The sequence below is a fragment of the Chrysochloris asiatica genome, unplaced genomic scaffold, assembly GCF_000296735.1.
Source record: "Chrysochloris asiatica unplaced genomic scaffold, ChrAsi1.0 scaffold00014, whole genome shotgun sequence".
Taxonomy (NCBI): Eukaryota; Metazoa; Chordata; class Mammalia; order Afrosoricida; family Chrysochloridae; genus Chrysochloris; species Chrysochloris asiatica.
In genome coordinates, this window is record NW_006408532.1 from 10,614,834 (window position 1) to 10,629,909 (window position 15,076).

A 15,076-nucleotide genomic window follows, 5' to 3' on the forward strand; every position below is an offset into this window, starting at 1 on the left:
AGTTTACAAATCTCTGCCTATGTGAAAGAATATCTTTTTAACCTTTCTCCACCATATCTGTTTCCTGACCTAGACTGTTGTTACTTTTTAATTATAATTGATTCATAGTCTGCCCTTATATACATAGATCAGTAACTTTTTGCCTGGTGCCTATATGAATAGGAGAGAAACATGTGCATTTAACTCTCTTCCTTTCTCTTTTCTCCCCCTGCAGGTCAAGTGGTTCTGACTGAGGTCCGGCTCACATCAGCCCAGCGGGGACTTTCCCCCACAGCCTCCTGGGTGGAGACTTGCTCATGTCCCAATGGGTATGCAGGGCAGTTTTGTGAATCTTGTGCTCCCGGATACAAGAGGGAGACACCAATGGGGGGTCCTTACTCAAACTGTGTCCCCTGTACCTGCAACCAGCATGGCACCTGTGACCCCAACTCAGGTGAGCCTCCCCAGCAGCCCCATCTTAAGGCTACCTGGATACACACAGAAGTGCAGGATGCATACTGACCTGAACATGGTCAGCCTGACATTGGCACTGGGGTGTTTGACACTGGACCACCCTTGAGTTGCTGCCTGGGCATCTTGTATTTCAACAAACGTAGTGATTGGAATTGATTTAAGTGTTAGGCATGCTCTGTGCTAAGGATTTTGTGTGCAGGCTTTCAACTCTTCATGTGACCCTGTGACCTAAGGGAATTATTCACATTTTGAAGCACTAAAAGGTCAAGAAAATGACTTGTTAACTCAAGCTTAGGGTGTAATAGCCAAAATGAATAGGTTCTTGCTATGTTCCAGGCTTCCCACTGACTCTTCATTTTGTCCCGATTGGCTGTTGATACCCTCCATGTTTACAGATCCTGCCCAGTAGCACCAACCTGAGTCTTAAGGTGATCTCTCTGCAGGCTGCCCTTTCTGAGTCCACTCTCTGTCCACCTGTTAGGGAAGGTCTCAGAACAGACCAGAAAATGACCTTACGGGGATCCTGCCACACAAGGTGGTGCTGTAAGAAACAGGAGGCAAGTGATGGCAGGAAGACTCTTGTAAGGGTTACATAGCACATAGGGGTCAACATAGAGCCAGAGACCTGCCACCCACACTTTAGTGGCTTGCAGCCCTGGGGACATCACTCCTCTCCCGAGCCTGCTTCCTCGTTTGTACACTGAGGATAAAAATAGTATAGATATCACTGAGATTATCGACAGATAGACCAGGTTTGCACCAATGCTCAGCCATTGCTAACTGGATGAGTCTTAGGGTCTTTAACCTGAAAAACGCAGGCAATGAAAATCACTCCCTTACAGGTCCAGCGGGGGGAATCCAAACTGGTGGATGTATACGGAGATGCTTTGTACACATCTGAGTGATCACTAATGACAACACTAATGAAATAATGTCATTGTGATCTTTATATATTGCACCACTGAATTCTTAGGAACCATTGTCCTTGTTCATTGGTGAGGGAGCTATGGTGCAGAGAGATTCTGTGGCCACTAGGTGGCAGAGCTTCTCTTCCATCCATCATCCCACTTGCAGCTGACAGTTCAGAAGAACTTGCCTAAAGGTCCTGTCATCTGGAGGTGCTGAACCCGCTGGGGCATGGGCCTCTTTCCACCCCCAACTCCATTTGCCCCCTCACAGCACCATGCAAGAGGCTCAGAGAGTATGTGTCAGTCTTTGCTCTCCCACAGCAAGCGTGGTCTCAGAAGGGAAATGTCTGCTCTGCAGTTGGCAAGGACTCTGGCTAGGAGTCTGCACACCTGATCTGGGAGGGCAAGCACATGCATCTGTGATGTCAGACATCACTAATCAAGCCTAGAAGAAGCTCCCCAATCCTCCTGTTGATTCAATTACACATTTTGGGATACAAAACAGCAGTGATGACAATAATAATTATTATGTGGGCTAGTAACGATGCACAACATTTTGAATGCATGTGCTCATTGAATCCCGAGCCCTTTCTTTGAGATCAGACTGGTTCTTGTACCCATTTTGAGGGTGAGGACACTGAGCTGCAGAAAGGCTAGACAATTTCCCCAGGTGCACACAGTCAGTAACTGATGGCTCTGTTCTGGGTTTTCTATCCCTGAGCCTACTTTAATTCTACCTTGAAAGGATTCCCATCCCATTTCTGCCTGAGATGTGCCCCCTGACCTCTCCACTGAGGCTCTGGAGGAATAAGGGGTCTCTTCTCCCACTTTGCCTGCTGTCTCTGAGGTGTTTGGGCCCAGGCACTGGTAACCAGGTACTTGTCTTACTCCTCAGGGACCTGCTTGTGTGGCCACCACACTGAGGGCCCATCCTGTGAGCACTGCCTGCCAGGTTTCTATGGCAACCCCTTTGCAGGTCAAGCTGATGATTGCCAGCCCTGTCCATGCCCTGGGCAGTCGGCCTGCACAACCATCCCAGAGAGCATGGAGGTGGTATGCACCCACTGCCCCCGAGGCCAGAAAGGTAAGTGCCTTGTACTCAGGGATGCTGCCCTGTGTGAACGCCAAACACTGATAACCTGACTCTGCCTTGGGCTCCAGCGGTGTGGCAGGTGGGGGTGGCAGGCCTGACTTCTTGGGGCACTTGAGTCCCATAGTCAAATGCCCTGGGCTACTGGGGATTCCAGGACTGAGCACATCTAGTTGTGACTTTTGGATCCAGGGACATTGTTGTTGTTAAGTGCTGTCGAGTCGATTCTAACCCATAGCGACCCTGTATAGGGTTTATGAGGAGCAGCTGGTAAGCTTGAACCACTGACCTTGCAGTTCAAATGGCTTTACAGTCTGGTGCATTAACCCACAGCACCACACCAGGCCTCCTGGGGTCTATAAAACAAACCATGACCCTGTGGCCCTCCCCTCGGCCACACCTTAGAACTAACTCATAGGTAAGCTTTTAAAAGTACCCATGTTGGGAGGCAGAGATGAGGACATGAAGAGATACAGCAGCTGAGGACTCTAGACTCATGGAAAGAGAAAGGCTGTGTGCTGGCAGCCAGGAGACAGGCTTGCAGAATGTGCCCTTTGGTTGTTTAAATGATTATATATATATTCCTGAGTGTTTTTATATACATCCTCAAAAAACAAAAAAAGCAGAGGGAATAGAAGCGAATAGAAGCAAATACCGCAGAATGATGATGCACGGAGGGGATTGTAATCATTGCAATGAAATGACATACGATAGGATGAATGTAAAGCTGATGTTCTCCGATGTAAACTATCATTCAATTCACAATAAAAACTTTAAAAAAAAGAAGTACCAATATTGGTATCTAGGAATGTGATGGAACACACAGAGAGCAGAATGATGAAAACTTCTTAGACATCACCAAACACCTTAAAGGAATGAGTTGCTGGGCCTGTGGCTCAGGACCACAGTCTCGAGGTATACTGTGGTCTATTGGCATAGCGAAGTCCACAAAGACAATGTTCTACATCCTACTTGGCTGAGTAGTGACTGGGATCTTACAAGCTTGTGAGCAGCCATCTCAGTGTAACTGTTGGTCTCTTCCTGCCCGGAGAAAAGCAGAGTGATAAAAATTGAAGATGCTTGGAAACAATTCATTCAGTAGACTCATGGACCATGGAAGCATCAGTCTCCAGGACTCTGAGACCAGAAGAACTAGATGGTGCCCGGCTACCACTATCAACTGCTCTAAAGGGATCACATTAGAGAGTCCCAGATAGAGTGGAAGAAAATGTGAAACAAAACCCAAAATCATCAAAAAGACCAGACTTACTGGTCATATAGAGACTGGTGGGAGCCCCCAGACTATGGCCCTTGGTCACACTTCAGGTTTGGAACTGAGCTCACCTCTGTGGCTCAATTTTCAGCCAAGTAGTAGGTAAGGATGTATATAGGGGAGACAACAACACTAGTGAGGTATGCACACCACAGAGTGGTCAACCATTTAAGATCCAGTGGGCACTATTTACCTAAGGACAAAATTCAGAAGTGTGGAGAAAGCAGGAGGAATGGAAACAAGGAATACAGGAACACAGGCAGCAAGTGGGATAACTGATGCTACATGGAGGGGATTGCAATCAAGGAGATGAAATGAAGTGTGTGATTTGTTGAATGTAAAACTATAAACTTTCACTGAAGTCACAATTTGTTGTTGTTGTTAAGTGCCATCGAGTCGATTCTGACCCATAGTGACCCTGTATAGGGTTTCCAAGGAGCGGCTGGTGAGCTTGAACCACTGACCTTGTGGTTCAAATGACTTTGCAGTCTGATGCATTAGCTCACAGTGCCACACCAGGACTCCCAATTGACAATTGGAAGTTGTTTTTTGTTTTTGTTTGTTTTTTAATACCTACCTTGGGTGCCCATCACGTAGGACCTGACTTAGTAGAGTGGGATGGAGTTCAGGAGCCTGTATTCCTAACAACTTCCCAGGGTGATTCTGATCCATAGTTAGGTATACAACCTCCAATTAAACTTTCAGCTTTAAAAAAATCATCAAATAATGTGCGAAACAGAAATCCCCCTCTCAAGCTTCTTCTCGATCCTCATTCCTGCTCCAGGGCTCAGAGGCATGTAGACAGGTTGATTTTACATTGTGTGCCTGTGGCTGCCTCAGAACAGCCCATTAAATCTATCCTGCCTGATGCCCAGCTTCACAGACAACAGCTCTGGAAGCAACCCCTGGCAATCTCAGTCCCCATCTTGCTATCACAGAGCTCCCCCATATTCCATAGCCTGCCCCTGCACCTGCTCTTCCACACACAGCCTTCTCCTTCCTCAGGGCGCCGCTGTGAGATGTGTGATGATGGCTTTTTTGGGGACCCACTGGGGCTCTCTGGGCCCCCACAGCCCTGCCACCTATGCCAGTGCAATGGAAACATCGATCCCAATGCCGTAGGCAATTGTGACCCCCGATCTGGTCGCTGCCTGCGCTGCCTCTATAACACAACGGGGGACCACTGTGAGCACTGTCAGGAGGGCTTCTATGGGAGCGCCCTGGCCCTACGGCCTGCAGACAAGTGTGTGCGTGAGTATCCACTGGTCAGGCCCACGGGGTGGGTGGGACATGGTGGTCTCCTCCTCTGCCCTGCCTCTGGGCTTAGATAGAGTGACCAGAGAACCCTCGGGTTACTTGTCATCACTGTTTCCAAATCCAGAAGGATAAGACTCTCTCAACCTTGAGATCCTATTAACTGATTTTATTGTGTCATTTTCTCCTGCCTTGATCATTTAACTCCACATTTAACACACAAGACGGTCCCACACGTAAGCCCTCATCCTATTTGGTCTTCAAATCCAACTGTGCCCCACCCCCAGGACACTCTTCCTCTTCCCCACTCCCCGCTGTCTGTTTTACCACTCAGCCCTTGGACCTCCTCAGAACCACAGCACCCTCAGCCTCTCAGAGGCTCTCAGGAGCCCTGTGGGACAGACACTCAGTATTGGCCCAGAATCCTCAGAGCCCTTTCCCCACATAACATCTGTCAGCATCCTGTTGACCTCTGGTTTTGTGGAACCCCCTCCTGGGAATGCTGTGTAGCCCCAGAGCTACGTGCTGCTCTTGGGTCATGTGACCCAAAACAGTGGCTGTGGAGGGTCCACTGGTGACCCCTGACAAAGCCAGCAGTGAGGGCAAGGTCTTCTGTCCCACCTGTAAGGACTCAGGACAGGTTTGGTAGGGACTGCCGTAAGCATTCTGCCATGAGTATTCTGGGCTGTCTCCTCAAGGATGGAGAAAATGGACTGAGATGAGTGTCCGGACGGGAGGCATCTCTGTGGATTCCCTTAGCCTCTCTGCCTCCACACATCCAATTGATGAGCTCCCTTGTTCTTAACTCTCACTCTCCTTGCCTCCCTAGCCTGTAGCTGCACCCCAAGGGGCTCGCTCAGTGAGAAGACACCCTGCCACCCAGTGACTGGCCAATGCCCTTGCCTGCCTCACGTGACTGGACGGGATTGCGGCCACTGCAGCCCTGGTTTCTATGATCTCCAGCCCGGGAGGGGCTGCCAGAGGTGAGTGGAGTGAGGCTGTAGGTGTCCCTGCTCCTGGGTGTCTGCTAAACTGGAAGAAGGAGTCAAGGAACCCCCAGGAAGGGGTCTGATTTGGAAAGTGTCACCCCAGGCCCACTGCCAGGTACACTGTGCCCTTCACCAAAGGGGAACGAAAGGACAGTCCCTTGGGGTCAGACTGAAGGCCCTGCCAACCCAGGACTCTGGCCAAGAGCAGCCCTAAGGGATAGCCAGGTATGCAGGTGGCTGGTTTGGTCACGGGGCTGACGTTTTGTCCACAACACTTTAGACAAGTGTCTTCAGGGAAGAGTGGAGGACTCCCAAGGCAAAGTCAAGTGAAGCAAACAGCTTTCTTCCTTGCAGGACAGCTCAGAGCCTTCCATATGCTAATTGTATCACGATTCTCCAAGAAAGCAAGTAACTCACATAGCCTTTATTTTGCTTGCAAGCATCTTTGCTTCTCGGAGCATGGCTTGGGGAAGTTGCTTCACATGTACCGCCATTAAAATGGGCCCTGCCAGCTGAGGCCCACACAAGACGGTGGGCTGGGAGACAGCCCAGAGCTCGCCTCAGACCCAGTTTCTGTCCCTTTTCACAGCTGCAAGTGTCACCCAGTAGGCTCCCAGAAGGGCCAGTGCCATCCCAAGACCGGACAGTGTCCCTGCCGCCCAGGCGTCGGGGGCCAGGCCTGTGACAGATGCCTGGAGGGCTTCTTCGGCTTCTCAGCCAAGGGCTGTCGAGGTAGGCAGGGGTCCTTTGTAAGGTGCTGTGGCTGCAGAGGGCAGGAGGGAGGCTGCCTGGAAGTTGGGGCCTGGAGGTTTCATGGTAGAGGATGGAGGGGGAAAGTCCTGTACAGCAGGAAAGAGAAGCTTAGACTCCGAATATGGTCATGAGTACCTGCAGTGAGTGAGAGCCCAGGGTCCCTATGGTGGTCTACACATCTAGTCCCAGATGCCGGCTCGATTTCTGTGTGCCTGTCCAGTGTCCGCTTCCTCATTTGTACGGTTGGTTGGTTGGCCTGCAGTGGCACTTTCTGAATCATATTGGCCCTAAGATGCCCCCTCCCTTCCTGCATCATGGGGCATGTTCAAATAAGTCATGTTAGGTTCTCAGTCTTCAATTCCCACTTTCTGAATCCAGATCTTGCTGGAGAGGCCCAAGGGCTTCTGGGAAACAGCCAAGTATGAGAATTTAGAGGGGCAGCCTAAAGGATACAGGGGATCTGCTTAGCCCAGGGCACCCAGCACCCTCTGCCATGGTCTCCGCAGCCTGCAAGTGCTCCCCTCTGGGCGCCGCCTCTGCCCAGTGCCACGAGAACAGCACGTGTGTGTGTAGGCCTGGCTTCGTGGGCTACAAGTGTGACCGCTGCCAGGACAACTTCTTCCTCACAGCTGACAGTTTGCATTGTCAGGAGTGCCCACCCTGCTACACCCTGGTTAAGGAGGAGGTGAGTCCCTCAACCTCCCCCACCCAGTTCTGCCTTTCTGCACCTGTGCTGTGTCCACGTCCCCTCCTCCCATGCCTGTTGCAGCCCAGCTCTACCCCTTACTTGCTCTTCCCTGGCCCCTGGGTCCTTCCCTAGGTCCGGGTCTCTTGTTTTCTCAGGTTCATGGGAATGCAGAGGGTCAGGAAGAAGACGACACTCTAGGGGACAAGTAGAAATTCAAGCAAGGGAAAAGTGTGGTGTAGGGCCGGGGTGTAACTCTGGGTTAGCCCTTCTTCGTCCAGCCTTACTAGCTGTCAGCTTTGGTAGTGCTTTACATGAAGCTCGTGATATTGTGAAGTGCAATCAAGTTGGTTCAAACTCATAGCAACCCTATATGGGGTTTCTAAGGAGTGGCTGGTGGATTCGAACTGCCAACCTTGTGGTTAGCAGTCCAGTGCTTATCCTACAGTACCACACCAAAACTCCTGAAGCTGTTGATAGTACCTAGTACCTGAAATCAGTGGGTTGGGTGTGCTTGGGAATTCAGATGTGTAAACATAGATGTTGTTATTGTTAAGTGCTATCGAGTTGATTCTGACTCATAACAACCCTGTACAGGGTTTCCAAGGAGCGACTGGTGGGTTTGAACCTTGTGGTTAGCAGCCCAATGCTTATCCTGTAGCACCACACCATGGAATTCACACACATATACACACACACACATGAAGGTGAGTCAGAAATTATCCACACTGTGGTTGTATTAAAAGCCTGTCCACATCCATGGCTGATGACAACATTGAGCATGCATGTGAAATGATTCAGTCGAATAGAAGAGTGACAGTGAATTATGAGGCAAATCATTTGTAAATCAGTCATGGCTCCGCCTATGAAATAATCCATGACAGATTTGGGTTTTGAAAAGTTTGTATGAGCTGGCTACTGAAACAGCTCACGGAAGAACATATATAGAAACGTTTGGACATCTGCTAACAAAATTTGGACTGATATGCCAAGAAAGGTAAACGTTTCTTTAAAAAAAAAATAGTTAATGGTGACGAGACATGGATTCATTACTACGAGCCTGAAAGTAAACATCAGAGTATGGGTTGGAAACATCCTCAATTGCTGACCAAGAAAAAGTTCAAAAGTCACCCAACAGCTGGAAAATTGATGCTTATAGTTTTCTGGGATTCTCAAGGACTAGCGTTGGAACTATCGAGAACAAGTTTCAACAGTCAACAGTGCTCCTTACAGTGAGATGCTCACTGACTTCGGATGCAATGCAGAGAACTGGTAGGTTTGAACTTGGCTCTGTCCCAGGTGTTGAACAGTTAGCAGTCAAGTGCTTATCCTCAGGGTAATTTTCTTTACTTAGAGTCACCTAATTGTAATGTTCATCACATATACAAAATAGCTTCACTACAACATCTAGACTAATATTTGACCAGACAACTAGGCACCATAGCCTAGCCAAGTTGACACCTAAGATTCACCTTCACACTTCCAACAGCATCCTCCCCTAATCAAACCCACTGCTGGTTCTGCAGGAAAATATGAGTAGCCTAGTTTCAGAACAGATTTTGCTTCCGGATGAGTTCAGGTCAGGTCAGATGGTTGTTGTCTCATAAAGAACAGAAGGGACCTGTGGCCCCTCCTGCTTAGAGTTGCCACAAAGTGATGGGCATTTGTACCACAGCTGGTTCTTAGCAAACCTTCCATAATGCAACATTGTGCTGATGATTAAAAGACATTGCAAAGCACACTGGATCAGCCAGCCAGCATCCACTGAGCATCTGCTCTATGTGTCTACACTGGGAGGACAGTGACCAGGCAGGCAGAAATCCTTAGGGGCTCCCATCTCTGTTGCTCCCTCCCTCCCTCCCACCTTTCCACCCCACATCCTCACCCTCACCCTCCGTAGGACAGAAGTGTAAGTGCAAAGATGAACATGAGAAAGGAAGGGTAGGAGGTGAGGTGTGGAGAGGTGAGGTGTGGAGGTAAGGTATGGTCCTTAGCTTTGAAGCCCAGGGTAGAATTTGCAAAGGGAGCTTCTGGGGAGGTCTGGCCAGGCAGAAGCTGGGTGAGAGGAGGGTCCCCAATCTCACACACCTTTCTTTTCCTGTCCCCTCCAGGCTGCCAAGCTGAAGGCCAAGCTGATCCTGATGGAGGGGTGGCTGCAGGGGTCTGGCTGTGGCACTCCCTGGGGACCATTGGACATTCTTCAGGGAGAGGCCCCACGGGGAGATGCCTACCAGAGCTATCACCCACTGCAAGGTATGCAGGAAAGTGAAGGGAAGACCAAGAGGGAAACTAAGAAAGGCCTGGCCGGTCAGACTCTCCCAGGGAACTCTTCAGTTTCGTCTTGTCTAGATCTGTGAGGGCCCTGTACTCCTTTAACAGCTCAGCAGGAGAACTTGCTTGCTTGGAAAGCGGGTCTTTACCCCCCTGGTTAGTGGGCTCCTCTGGTGATACAGTCCAATTCCCCCACAGACCTCTCCTTAATGTCCCTACCCCAGCTGAAGCTTTGTGAATGCCAGTCTTTGACTACAGCATTGATCCCCGAGCCCTTCTGCTCCAACCAGAGTGTAAACTCAGGGAGGCCGGGGGTTGGGTTCATTCATTTATTCATTCATCCAACAAATTCTTTTTGAGGCTTTGTCCCAGGTGTTGAACAGTGAGAGTCTTACTGCCTTCATGTGTTGTTTTGTTCACTGCCATAATGCTGTACAGTGCTTGGCATGTAGAAAATAAATGAATAAATTATTTTTGTTTATTTATTTTAAGCTCTTCATTGTGAATTGAGTGAAAGTTTACAGAGCAGATCATCAGTTTTACACCCATCAAATCACACACTTTGCTTCATTACGATGATTGCAGTCCCCTCCATGTACCAACAGTTAGCAGTACTTATCTCTATTCAGTTTAACATTGCATTCTTCCCTGAGTCTACCACTGGCTTCATCTTTCCTCTGCCAGCCTCCCTCTTGCAGTATATGGCCTGCCCTATTACCCATGTTGGAGTCCTGGTATGGTGCAGTGGCTTAATGCACTAGATTGCAAAGTTGGTTTGAACCGCAAGGTCAGCAGTTCAAACTCCACAGCTGTCCCTCAGAAACCCTATACAGGGTTGCTACAGGTTGAAACTGACTCAGCAGCACTTAACAATAGCAACAATAATCATCTATGTTAACATGTGTCTACCCTCTAGTTTGTGAATAAAATTACCTCCTCGCTCACCCCTTTATCATCATTTGTTGTTGTTAAGTGCCTTTGAGTCGGTTCCAACTCATAGTGACCCTGTATAGTGTTTTCAGGGAGCAGCTGGTGAGCTTGAACTGCCGACCTTGCAGTTCAAATGGCTTTGCAATCTGGCGCATTAACCCACAGTGCCACACCAGGACTCCTAACTATCATAGATGGTTTATTTTATTAAGAAAGCGCTTTCTTAACTTTTTACAATGGTGGTTTCATGCAATAGTTGTCCTTTTGTGATTGACTAATCTCATTCAGCGTAATGTCCTCCAGGTTCATCCATGTCGTGAGATGTTTTGCAGATTTGTCCTTAGTCTTCAAAGTTGCATAGTATTCCACTGTATGTATGTTTCCGAAGTTTGTTTAACCATTCTGTTGGTGGGCATTTAGGCTGTCTCTATTGTTTCTATGTGTCTCTTATAGACAGAATATTGAGGGATCCTGTTTTCTTATCCATTCTGCTCTCTTAGTCTCAAGAGAGTAAATTATTTTACTTTCGTTTTTAAAAAGGAGAGCTCCTATAACTAAAGCCAAGTGGCTGGAATTTTTGTCTTTGAGCACTGAAATTTAGAGGCATTAAAAAGTGAATTGAATCTTTTGTGAAATGTTACATAAGCACCTGAATTTCTGGTGTGGTGCTGTAGGATAAGCACTTGACTGCTAACCACAAGGTTCAGACCCACCAGCTGCTCCTCAGAAACCCTGTACAGGGTCGTTCTGAGTCAGAACTGACTCTGCACTTAACAACATACTCCATTAGCAGCCAGTCACAGCACTGATTAGCAGAAATCACTTCAAAATCGGGAACAATCAGATGTTGTTAAGTGCTGTCCAGTAGGGTCTGACTCATAACAACTCTGTATGAGGTTTCCAAGGAGTGACTGGTGGGTTAGCAGTCCAGTGCCACACCAGGACTCCACAATCCTCTTTAAAATGCTCAGCTGTGAATTACATTGTAAATTACAAAAAACAAAAACAAACCTAACTCACTGCAGAGTTTTCCTGCTGCCTCAGTTTCAAGAATTGTTTGTAATGATCGTAGAAAGCCTGCGTTCCTTCCACACCCTTGTCCTGCAAGACCTTGGGTCCTGATTTGCCTTCTCTGGCCCTCCGACTCTGCATCTGTAAAATAGGGAGCCTTTGGCTTTGGAATTCCAAGTGCTCAGGGCTGGCCATGGGGTTAAGCTGTGCTCGGGAAAAGGGAGGTGGACACAGATGGGCATCCCTGGCATGGGTTTTTGATGTGAAATCTGGGCCACTGTATGTCTTGCAGGGTCCCAGGAAGCCTTCCTGGAGCAGATGAGAGACCTGGAGGGTTCTGTGAAAGCTGCACGGAAGCATCTGTGGGTGCTGAGCAAGATTGCCCGCTGTGGCCAGGCCAGAGCTGAGAAGACCTGCGTCCAGCTGGCCAATCTTGTGACAGTGCTGGAGTCTTCCGAGGAGGAAATTCTGCACGCAGCCTCAGTGCTCTCATCTCTGGTACCCCAGGGCTCCCCGTCCCCCAACCCTCACCACTGAGTTGGGCCAATGGAAGGGACTCTGGACAGTGTAGTGGAAGACTAGGTCCTTGCCCACACCTGTTGTTGACTTGGTAACCTTAGTCTTATCACTCCCTTGCCTGAGGCTCACTTTCCTTAGAGTCTCCTGCATTGCTTCAGGGAGGTAATCTGCACAGAATGAGCACATTTTGGGTCAACAGTGGGTATTGAGTAAGTGGTTGGACCATTACCATTATGTCCACATTCCAGGACCTCTACTCACTGTGGGTCATTTATAAAATGACTGACATTGTCTACTTGGGTCCATGGTGGTGGTTATGTGCCGTGGAGTTGGTTCCAACTCATAGCAATGCTGTACAGGGTTTCCGAGGCTGTAAATCTTTACGGGAGCAGAAATCCTCATCTTTCTTCCGTGGAACAGCTGGTAGTTTCGAACTGCTGACCTTGAGGTTCGTAGTAATAACTACACTAATAGTCAATTTCTTCCTCTTTTCCTTTTTCTCTAAAGGTGATTCCTCAGAAAGGACCCAGCCAGCTCACCAACTGGAGCCAGCAGGCCACAGAGGCACGAACTCTAGCTAGAAGGTGAGTCCCAAGGCCCCGGCAAGTGATGAAGGAACCAGAGGGGGAGCTTCAGGTCAGGGTCAGTCATATATACCCCTTTCAGGGAGTTGGAATCAGATGAGTACAAGAGCTTTCTGGTAGAAGTTGCTCTGAAAGGGATCACATTCAAAGGTCCAGGATAGAGGAGAAGAAAAATGTGCAACAAAACTCAAAATCATGAAAAGACTTACTGGTCAGCTAGAAACTGGTAGAACCCCTGAGACTATGGCCTTTAGCTCTCTTCAGGTCTGGAACTAAATGCACCCCATGGATCAGTTTTCAGCCAAACAATAGACAGGTCTACAGGGAACAGTGGAGTCCTGGTGTGGTTCTGTTGGATCAGTACTAGACAGCTATCCACAATGTTAGTCGTTCAAACCTGCCAGTTGCTCCTTGGAAACCCTACCACAGGATCGCTATGAGTCAGAACCAGCTCAGTGGTATTTAGCAACAACAACAACAACAACAAGGGGAACAGTGTACTCCTCAGAACAATCAATCATTTGAGATCAAAAGGGCAGCACTTACCCATGAACAAAGTTCAAAAGGGTTAGGACAGTAGGCATGGAAAGGGAAAACAGGCATGCAGAAGGATAAAAAAAAGTCACAGTGTGGGGATTGCAATCAATGACATAAAACATAATGTGTATGAATTGTTGAATGGAAAACTGATTTGCTTTGTAAATCTCCACCCAATTCACAATAAAAAGTTTTTTAAAAAAGAAGAGAAAGAAAAGCTTCCTGGTAGAGGGAAATGTCACCAGTTTGGGAAGCAGAGGTATATGGAGGCAGAGTAAGCCCAGAGACTCTTTGGGATGGGTAATGGCTCAAGTGGGGTGAGGTTGACTGCCTGTTTTTTTTAAATAGCTTTGTTGAGATAATATTAACACACCTTGCAATTCATCTGTTTGAAATATATAATGTAATGGCTTATAAGTATATTCAGAGTTCTCTATGAATTTGCTTAGAATTTAAATGGAATCATTTTTGACTGGCCCCTTTCACATACCATACTGTTTACCTGTAAATTGCTATATATTGTAGCAGGAATCAGAAAGTCTTTCTTTTTGATGGCCAAGCAATACTCTATTGTGGAGTCCTGGTGTGGTGCTGTAGCCCTTGACCTCAAGTTTGCTTTGAAATGCAAAGTCGATGGCTCAAACTTTCGAGCTGCTCCTCGGAAACCCCATACAGGATTGCTGTGAGTTGGAACTGATTCCATGGCACAGAACAACAACAATATTCCATTGTATGCATAATATCACATTTTGTTTCCTCATTCATTAACTGTACGATAAGCACTGGACTGCTAACCATAGGTTGGTAACTCAAACTTACCAACTACTCCTCAGAAACCCTGTACATACAGGGTTGCTATGAATCGGAACCACCTTGTTGGCACTCAACAACTTTTCATTAGTTGCAGGACAACTTGGGTTGTTACACCCACTGCCTTTAAAAAGAAGCAGTTCATGACTCTAAGAGCACAACTACAGCAGTTATCCCCTTAGCTGTACTCCAGGATCTTAGCTTCAGGAGGGAACAGACTCAGAGACGTTAGGTTACTTGCTTAAGGACACACAGCTTGCAAGTGATAGAACCAGGATTCAAACCCAGGCTGCCATATCCTGTCTCTCTTTTATGCTGTCTTTCTTAGGGTGACTGTATAATTCATTGTCCAAACTGGGATGGTTTTACATGTGGAAAAGGGCCTAGTGTTCATTATGCCAGTACAAAAGCATAAATTACAGAGACAGGGGCATGTGGCCCCCTTTCCCGAGGTGTCGGGCTTAGAGGTAGAGAAGGAGCCCCAGACCTTTACTTGAGTTAGAACAGCAAGAAGCCCACACAGACAGGAGTGTGGGCTTGAGCCCCAGTCCTCTTATTGTGAGAGTTCCCGGTGATGGTCAGGTGGATATTTTCACACAGCCACTGGGACATCGCTACCAAGATCGAGACCGCTGCACGACGTGCCCTGCTCGCCTCCAACACCAGTTACACGCTCCTCTGGAATCTGGCAGAGGGCAGAGTGGCCATGGAGACCCAGCAGGAACTGGAGAACAGGTGAGACTTCCCTAGGTGGGTGCAGAAGCTGCGGGTTGGCTCCTTGGAGCCGACAGGATCTGGCCAGAGCCTGCTGGTTCTAGAATCAACTTCTTTCCCTGTGTCCTTGATGCTCTTGGTGTTTGGTGGGGATGTCTGGGGCTGCATCCCACTCAGGGTGGAACCATGGGATCTTGGACCCTCATGGTGGTGAGTTACAGGAACCCTCTTATGCCTGAAGAATGCAGCTCAGACTTGAAGAGATGGAACAAGAACTACACAGGCAGGGCCCAAA

General features: G+C 48.2%; 1 protein-coding gene across 1 annotated transcript in view; it reads left to right on the forward strand.

The window, feature by feature from the left end:
- LAMC3 (laminin, gamma 3) overlaps positions 1 to 15,076 on the forward strand; it is a 91,169-nt gene that overhangs the window by 59,529 nt on the left and 16,564 nt on the right. Inside the window, exons 12-21 of the mRNA XM_006834883.1 lie at positions 215 to 433; positions 2,257 to 2,445; positions 4,730 to 4,975; positions 5,808 to 5,961; positions 6,557 to 6,699; positions 7,227 to 7,405; positions 9,517 to 9,658; positions 11,910 to 12,115; positions 12,644 to 12,720; positions 14,668 to 14,802. Of these exons, the coding sequence (XP_006834946.1) occupies positions 215 to 433; positions 2,257 to 2,445; positions 4,730 to 4,975; positions 5,808 to 5,961; positions 6,557 to 6,699; positions 7,227 to 7,405; positions 9,517 to 9,658; positions 11,910 to 12,115; positions 12,644 to 12,720; positions 14,668 to 14,802 (1,690 nt within the window). The remainder of the gene's footprint in view (positions 1 to 214; positions 434 to 2,256; positions 2,446 to 4,729; positions 4,976 to 5,807; positions 5,962 to 6,556; positions 6,700 to 7,226; positions 7,406 to 9,516; positions 9,659 to 11,909; positions 12,116 to 12,643; positions 12,721 to 14,667; positions 14,803 to 15,076) is intronic.